Here is a 9,148-nt window from a genome sequence, read left to right on the forward strand (position 1 = left end):
CGCCGCAACTTACAGAGCAAGTGCTTTGAGAATACAGCACTTGCCCGTCTAAGTTGCAGAGGCGTAGCGTAAATAGGATACGCTACGCCGGAACAAAGATACGCCGATCTACGAGAATCTGGCCCTAATATATTTTTTGCACTAGCATGAATAAAAGGAATTGTTCACTCTATATAAAAAAAGAAATGTCCCCCCTACAACCACCACCACTGCCACAGTGTCATAGTAGCATTTCTGGCATTTTTTCTGAGCTGAAGAAAATCAATGATGTTTGCATAGGAGTCCAAGAGCAGATTTCATTCAAGTATTTGGGAATGTGTGGTCTTCCCTGCTGAACTGATTCTCTATTCTTATAGTTAAAGTGAAAAGACATCATCATGTAATTGCCAGTTACAGAGCGTGTGATATCATTTAGAAACCTTGTGGAAATCTCTGCATTTAGCTTGTTGAAAACTTGAACTCCTTTGTGTTATAAGAAAGTGATGCAAATGTCACTTCTCATGAAATGTTAAAGCGGGGGTTCACCCTATCAACGAAAAAAAAAAATGTTTTTTTTCTTTTACCATAAAATCAGGCATTGTAGCGCGAGCTACAGTATGCCTGTCCCGAATTTTTTACCCCCGTACTCACCTTGTACGCGTAGATCGAAGATACCGGGGAATGGGCGTGCCTATGGAGACGGAGGATGATTGACGGCCGGCTCTGGCGCGTCACGCTTCTCCGGAAATAGCCAAAATAGGCTTGGCTCTTCACGACGCGTGCTCATAGCCTGTGCGCAGGCGCCGTGAAGAGCCGAGACCTACTCCGGCTGTCTTCGGGGAGAGTGACGTGCCAGGGCCGGCCGTCAATCATCCTCCCTCTCCATAGGCACGCCCATTCCCCGCGGGAGCCGAAATCTACGATGTCCGATTACAAGGTGAGTCCGGGGTTAAAAAAATCGGGACAGGCATACTGTAGCTCGCGCTACAATGCCTGTCTCGATGGTAAAATCGTGTCGGGGGGGGTGAACTACCGCTTTAAATGTTTTATGCAGAATTAAGTTACAAAAAAGAAATCAACTTCTTTTACCATATTAAAATAAATCATATCAGTGCAGCCTTATCAGTGGCCATCATTGCTGCCTCATCAGTGGCCATAAGTGCCGACCCATCAGTGCTGTCGTCCTATCAGTGCAGCCTCATTGGTGCCCATCAATTCAGCCTATCGCTGCATTGGGATCACAGGGATAATTCCGGATGAGAGCCGGATCACACAGAGAGAATCTCCCGATGTGATACAGCTTGGATCTGAAACTCTCTGTGTGATCTGGCCAGCTCTCCTCATAACAGTTTCTTGTCTGATCGCTTATGGCAGAAGCGGTTTATGGCAGGATCGCTTATGGCAGAGCGACCGGGGGGGCAATTGCTTTTGGTGTTGGGAGCTGGACCCATCCACAGTGTGCTGCTGTCAGATCAGCTTTGCTGCAAATGTTGTAAAATATTTCTCAGTTCTGTGTGAGCTCAATGATTTCTTAAATTTTTTTTTTACAACTTAAGCAAAGGAACATCTTCAACAGGATATTTGGCGGTTTTCTAATGAGAAAGGCCTATGAGCTGGGATGGGCTACTGCATGTTCCTATGGGTAAGTGATATTTCATTTATTGTTAAAATATGTTTTACTCCTTGTCTTGATGAATATTTCAGGATTTGTTTTATATACACATATATAAGATTCTTTCAGTGTACTACTTCATGTCTTTCAAGACGGTGGGTAATGCATACCCTAATGTATTTCAGTGTGTGTATGTATATAGAATATATAAAAAAATCATTGCTACACCTTTCTCTTCTAGTGGATCTAGACCTTACGTTGTAGCCGTTGATGACATCATGTTCCAAAGGCCTGTGGAATTGGGGTCATTATTATTCTTATCCTCTCAGGTAGGGTTTTACACTTAATAGTTAAAGCTGTATTCATTCAGTGGTCGCCGTACACGTTACTATCTGACCATACAACCTTTGTACAAGCAATTTTAAATTTGCCAAATATAGGAACCTAGATCAGCTATCCAGTCAGGCAGGCGCTTGAACTATGTAGTTGTTGGTAGATCTAAAGGCAATTGTAACAATCGGATTGTAGCATGTGTGGTGAACTTTAGATCTACTAACAAGTACAGTATGTAGTAGAAGGGTTTGACTAATTGGATACAAATTGATTGGATAGTTTAGCTAGGTAGGCCCTCCATAATATAATGTTTTGGTAGATCTAGGGCTTATTGTAATGTGTATAGTGAACTTAAAGCGGGGGTTCACCCAAAAAACAAATTTTTAACATTAGATTGAGGCTAATTATGGGAAGCACAATCGGGTGTTTTTTTTACAATCAATGCAGTACTTACCGTTTTAGAGATCGATGTTCTCCGCGGCTTCCGGGTATGATCTGCGGGACTGGGCGTTCCTATTTGATTGACAGGCTTCCGACCGTCGCATACAGTGCGTCACGAGTTGCCGAAAGTAGCCGAACGTCGGTGCGCAGACGCCGTATAGAGCCGCACCGACGGTCGGCTTCTTTCGGCAACTCGGGCCTGAAACATCACGTCGCTCATCTGCTGTTCATTCCTAAAGATTGTTACTTCATGCCGTTTTTTGTCTGGCCAAATGTGAGTAGCCTGACTTTTGCTTCTTTTAAAGAATAAATCCACACATTGCAACTGTGAGCACTTAGTCTGTGATTATCTCTTTACATGCACCTGTCCTTTGCGGTTTGGTTGTCTTATGAGGATCTAATACATCAGCCTGGTTCCTGTTCATGACCTGCCTATTTGCTTTATTGACCATCTGTTAACTCAGTGGTCCATATATGAAGATGAGAGTAGCCATCTACAACGGTGGAGGGATCACTTCAAAATTTTGGTGGATTGTCACGTGGTGGAGATTTATTTCACTCATCTTCTGACACTTCTGGACTTTTGGACTGTTTGTTTGAATTGTATTTATTTTTTAATATTCTTTTTTTTTTTTTTTTTTTTCATTTTTTCTGCATATTCATATTCACACTTATGGTATTGGTGTTTGAGTATACCAGTATCATTTATATATTTGAGTTTTGCGCTGCACTTTTTCTATTTTATTTTTTACTTGCTTAGGATTTTTGCGAATTTCCCTTAGTGTTCAGCTGGCATTACCAGTGATCTGAACCCTGGGGGTCTGTATCACATAAATACACTTTTAATATCATCATTTTTTGATCTATATATTTGCGCTGATTGCACCCTGTTTTTTATATAATCAAATGGGAACGCCCAGTCCCGAAGATCATACCCGGAAGCCGCGAAGAACATCTATCTCTAAAACGGTATGTACTGCATTGATTTAAAAAAAAACACCCGATTGTGCTTCCCACAATTAGCCTCAATCTAATGTTAAAAAAAAAAAATTTGGGTGAACCCCCGCTTTAAATGTGATCAATATTTTGATTTAAAATCCTCCACGGGGCTGATGATGGCGTTATAGGCCTTTTTATTATGCAACCAAGTTATTCTACACTGCCGGTTGTGGCCCCCCTATATTTACTGTGAATATATTTCCCCGGGAACATTCTTCTCAGGTCTTTTGAGTGCATTGTCCATGTCCCCCTTTTTTACATTTTTGTCTTTACGTTCTGTGCTGTGTGCATTACCACTTGTTATATAGTAGGTACTGAATGACCTGTGCTCAGGATGTTAACCTGTTGTTTCTCAAGGATTGTATTGCATATGCTGGTCTTACCTCAGTGGCCAACCACCCTTTCAGCACTATAGACGCATCTTGTTCTTGTTCTTATGCATTTTGGTGGCGTTATGGAGTTGTGTACAGTGCATATTCTTTAACTGTGATCTATTGTGGATTTTTTAATGTACTGTGAAAACTCAATAAATATTTGATTATAAAAATAAAATAAAGCCACAGGTCTCAGGTCTTCAACCAGTGACATATGAAAAGGTACTTAGTCCATCAGTATCGGGCTAATGCTATTGGGTTGATATAACCATCTGCTTTTTACATTTCCCAGTACCACATACATGCTGAGGCCTTATTGAGGCTGTCCCATTGCTAGTTACATCTTAGGCCGCATACACACGGCCGATCCATCCGATGAGAATGGTCCGACAAACCGTTTTCATCGGTTCACCGCTGAAGCAGACTGATGGTCTGATGTGCGTACACACCATCGTTCCAAAAACCGATTGGGTCAGAACGCGGTGACGTAAAACACACGACGTGCTGAAAAAAACGAAGTTCAATGCTTCCAAGCATGCGTCGACTTGATTCTGAGCATGCGCAGGTTTTGAACCGATGCTTTTGTGTACTAACCATCGGTTAGCGATCCATCGGTTCGATTTTAAAGTAAGTTGGACAAAAGACCGATGGGGCGTACACACGGACGGTTTGGACCGATGAAACTGAACTTCGGTCCGTTTTCATCGGTTTGGTTTGGACAGATGGTGTGTACGTGGCCTTACATTACGGAAAAGATAGATGCATGGGGTATGAAACTCCATAGTGCAGGGGTAGAAATGGGGAGTCCAGCAGGGAAAACGGAGACCAGCAGTTGATTCAGAAAACTGGGGTCAGTTCATAACTGAAATATCAGTATTTTGAGGCCTGATCTTTTCAATAGAAAGTGTACTAAGGAAAATATGTGGACTACCATTGCCACCCCTGAAAATGCTACTTGCATTGCTGGCATGTTCATCCAAGGGTCGCTAGTGCTTTCTAAGCTGCTGACCTAGGACAAGTTTGTAAATAGGTTCTGACATCAGTCAGACATTACTGGCTGCATGTTTGTTTTGGGAGAGTAACTCAGAAGGTACATGAGACAGACAGGCAACAAGCATTTTCAGAATGGGTCAGTACAGATCACATATATTTCTCTGCAGGTTTCTTTAAAGTGGATGTAAACCCGATTCATAAAAATTTGAGCTGGGCACATACATCTGCAGTATTTTGTTATCTCTTTTGAATGAACTAAGTCTTATAGCTATCTTCTGAACTGTTCCTCTGTTATCAGCCTGAGAACTCCTGACATGTTTTTTTGACTTTTTAGACAAAAACAGCCTGAATCTTTTGTCAAAGGAGGTTGCTAAAATAGAGTAGCAGAGAGCAGCTCCTATTACAAAACAGCTCTGAGAGTCTCTGCCTATGAAGAGAGGGGGTGTGTGACTTTCCTCCAATCAGCAATGTTGGCTATCTTGGCTGTATACCCAGACATCACACTCTGTGTTGACCAGGAAGAGAAAATCTCCTAACACAATCTCAACCTTCTAAATAGTATATAAATGTGAACACAGCATATATAGATATAAAACCTATATAGGGAGATTTGGTTAATCTCTGTATCATCTGAGGCTGTTCACTTCACTGGGTGTATGGGGGGTTTACATCCACTTTAATTATCTTTGTATCAATGTGTCAAGAGGCTTCTAAATATGCAAGTATGCATTAAAAAGATAGTTCCATCTTTCAAATGTAAGATCTATTTTTTTTCCCCACTAACAATGTCTTCATTTTATAGTGACCAACTTCTGGCAATACTATTTAAGCTACAACATGAGGGTGCATGTCCCACCATTCCTTTTTTTTTTTTTTTCCGCCTCAGAGAACTATCAGGATATTCAATCAATTTGCGTTCATTTCGCAGTCTCCTTAGTTCGCATCATGGTTGGAAAATTTATTTATCTATTCATTTCATTTTCTTCCCCTTTTTTTTTTTTTTTTTTTTTAATATATATCAGTTAATATACAAAAGGAGAGAAAGGAAAAAATACTTAAATACATAAATAGATACATTAGTTTCCCCTAGCCGAACAAACCCTCATCCCACCCTCAAGTCACCCCCAACCCTTCTCCCCGCCTTCCCACCCTCCCCTACCTCCGGAAATCAGTCTCTTATTGAATCACTCTTTGCCCAATAATCTTCCTACTCTATGTCAAATCATCTTATCATCCTGTCAATATACCTTGGTGTAAGTTTAAAGTTGGCCCAGTCCTGCCATTTTCGTTTAAATCCGCCTTCTCCTTCCTCTCCCATGTCCCACCATTCCTAAGCCAACTGGTCTTAAAACCTAACTTGTATTAGTTCACAAAATATTCTAAAAGTGTGTGAAAGAATGTATCGTGTTTATACCCCAACTGAAGCCATGTAAAGCCACAACCAAAAAACGCCCAAAGTGAACAGAAAGCCCATTTGGGGAGTTTTTTTGGTTGTGGGTTTACATGGTTTAAGTGGGGGTATAGCACCTTAGTTTGAGAGATGAATGGTGGTCATAAGAGGGCATATTATCTACAACAAGGTAGAAATTGTAGCACTACCGATATAGACAGATTGGCTGGAGCAAAGCTGAAGATTGGATACTAAGCAGGTACTACAGATAGAACTAATCATACAATTATCTGAGCTGTAGAGCTGTTGAAAGATATATTTATTTTAAGCGGCTTATAGGCATCTGTCAGGTTATCTATCGTATTGACAGGTAGGATATTAAAGTAGCCTCCTACAGATAGACACATCGCCGCAAAGCCAGCAGATCAGGTAGTTCTACTATACAGCCAGAGAGATCCTGTTCAGATTAGAAGCAGGGAAGATATTTGCAGTATTTAAAGACCCATGGTTAGACATTGACCACCATGGTAATCTCTCATCATTCTTTTTTTTGAGGTGACCCCTTTAAGTAAAAACACAATACACTTTTTTTTATATTTTATTTGTGAACTAATAAGTTAGGTTTTAAGACCAGTTGGCTTAGGTGCGGTGGGACACGCACCCTCGTGTTTGTAGCTAAAATGTAAGAGCTAGGTGAAAGCCTGGGATATTATGTTACTAACTGCAATTAAGCTCAGTGCACCAAGTTAAATGCATGTGATTTATTAAAAATAAATAAACTATATGTATGTGTGTTCTTTTCAGCCACACAAATGTTTGCTTTGAGCTGTAACTTAGTGACATTAGTCGTGTTACTGAAGATGAGACAAACACACCCTTCTATAAAGATTTCTTTGTCCAGTTCGATAATTTCAATTCATCTGGGAACGTGTTCTCTTTTCATTGTAGGTGTGCTATACAGAGAACAACTATATTCAGATCCGAGTCCACAGTGAAGTTTCGGATCCCATCACTAGGGAACATCACACAACTAACATCTTTCACTTTACATTTATGGCAGAAGAGGAAGTGCCTCGCATTGTACCAAAGACATATGGAGGTGAGTGGACCTTGATCCGGTATTCTTTTTATTGTATTGAGAATTTTCAATAAGTACAGTTGCAAGAAAAAGTATGTGAACCCCTTTGGAATGATATGGATTTCTGCAAAAATTGGTCATAAAATGTAATCTGATCTTCATCTAAGTCACAACAATAGACAATCACAGTCTGCTTAAACTAATAACACACAAAGAATTAAATGTTACCATGTTTTTATTGAACACACCATGTAAATATTCACAGTGCAGGTGGAAAAAATTTGTGAGTTTCTAGACTAATGACATCTCCAAGAGCTAATTGGAGTGAGGTGTCAGCCAACTGGAGTCCAATCACTGAGATCAGATTGGAGGTGTTGGTTACAGCTGCCCTGCCCTGCCCTATAAAAAACACACACCAGTTCTGGGTTTGCTTTTCACAAGAAGCATTGCCTGATGTGAATGATGCCTCGCACAAAAGAGCTCTCAGAAGACCTACGATTAAGAATTGTTGACTTGCATAAAGCTGGAAAGGGTTATAAAAGTATCTCCAAAAGCCTTGCTGTTCATCAGTCCATGGTAAGACAAATTGTCTATAAATGGAGAAAGTTCAGCCCAACCTGCTTTTGTACCAGGAGTGGGACAGGAAGGCCTTCTCCCACTGCCAAAAAACAGTGCTGAATACTGTATGTAGCTGAGGCTACATACAGTTTATACAGCATTGACAGCCGCTGCATCTGTTGGTGAAGGAATGTGTTTGACCAGCTTGGTCCAAACGAACAACATGGCAATCGGCTTTAAGTCGTTTCAAAGTTTGCTAAAAAAAAATTAAATGAACGTTTATATGTTTGTGTTGTATGTCTATAATTGTATTCTATTTGCAAATCTGTGTGATTCCAGAAAGATTTACATTGAAGTATATGGAGACTAAATTCACAACGCTGTAAACTCGCACAAGACTCTTTTTTTTTTTTTTTTTTTTTATCGCATTGCATTCGTAGAGGAATCGCAACGCATGTATGTGACGCATCACATTCGTTATGAACTCGCATCAGTGTGAACCGGGCCTTACAGTACACTTAAGGCGGCCATAGATGGATTGAATCTTGCCTGGTCCCTGCTGAACCGGCCGAGATTCGATCCATCTATAGGCAGGCTGATTGTATTGATTTGGGCACCAGCATGTCAGATTTTTTAGCATGTGGCTATAGCTGCTAGCAGTAATCGCTGTGTTCTCCAGGCAGGGATGTAATGTAACACTGACCTAATGTTTTTTCTTTTTATATAGAGTCAATGCTTTACTTAGATGGGAAGCGTCATTTTGATGCAGCAGTACAAACCAAAAATGGCCAGAGCGTGTGATCAAGAATTGTTCTTCAACTGACAACATTACCAATAAAGTTTGGTCTACATTGTTACATTAAGACTGTTCCCAAAGACAAGAAGTGGAGATCATGTAAAAGGACACTAAGCACTTTGAAAAAGAGCTGAAATGTATTTCTGCCGCAACGCCTTCCATTTTATTATGCACTCTTTTTATAATTGCGCTCATTTTGCTTATGGGTCATATGAGTCTTTTGGCGTTTTAGGAACGCATGTTCTGATGTTGCTTGTAAATACAGCAATCCAAGGTTTTTCTCTCTTTATTTTATTTTTTCATTTGGTTGTGTGTGTATATATCTCAACTGGCATGTTATGGGTTTTGTTTTTGTTTTTTGTTCCACGCATATATGGTCATTCATGAATGCTTAGCTTAATGAGCATATATTTATTACGGCAAAGAGCAAGTAGTCATAGAAACAAGTCAAAAATACTATATACTACAAGTCTGGATACTGCATACTACACACTGCAATGACTAAACCAACTTCTTCAAAGTCTAAAGCCCTGTACACACGGCCAGGAATCTCGTCAGGAAAAAAACGTTGGTTTTCCTGGCAAGCTGCCTTGCT

At 40.4% G+C, this 9,148-nt stretch overlaps 1 protein-coding gene across 2 annotated transcripts in view; it reads left to right on the forward strand.

Annotated features, from left to right (window-relative positions):
- ACOT9 (acyl-CoA thioesterase 9) overlaps positions 1 to 8,842 on the forward strand; it is a 37,535-nt gene extending 28,693 nt beyond the window's left edge. For both annotated transcript variants that reach the window (XM_040338266.1, XM_040338267.1), the window contains 4 exons: positions 1,536 to 1,621; positions 1,833 to 1,920; positions 7,070 to 7,220; positions 8,485 to 8,842. In XM_040338266.1, the coding sequence (XP_040194200.1) occupies positions 1,536 to 1,621; positions 1,833 to 1,920; positions 7,070 to 7,220; positions 8,485 to 8,558 (399 nt within the window). In that variant the 3' untranslated portion in view covers positions 8,559 to 8,842. The remainder of the gene's footprint in view (positions 1 to 1,535; positions 1,622 to 1,832; positions 1,921 to 7,069; positions 7,221 to 8,484) is intronic.
- The last annotated feature ends 306 nt before the right edge of the window (positions 8,843 to 9,148 follow it).

The sequence above is a fragment of the Rana temporaria genome, chromosome 2 (genome assembly GCF_905171775.1).
Source record: "Rana temporaria chromosome 2, aRanTem1.1, whole genome shotgun sequence".
NCBI classification, from domain to species: Eukaryota; Metazoa; Chordata; class Amphibia; order Anura; family Ranidae; genus Rana; species Rana temporaria.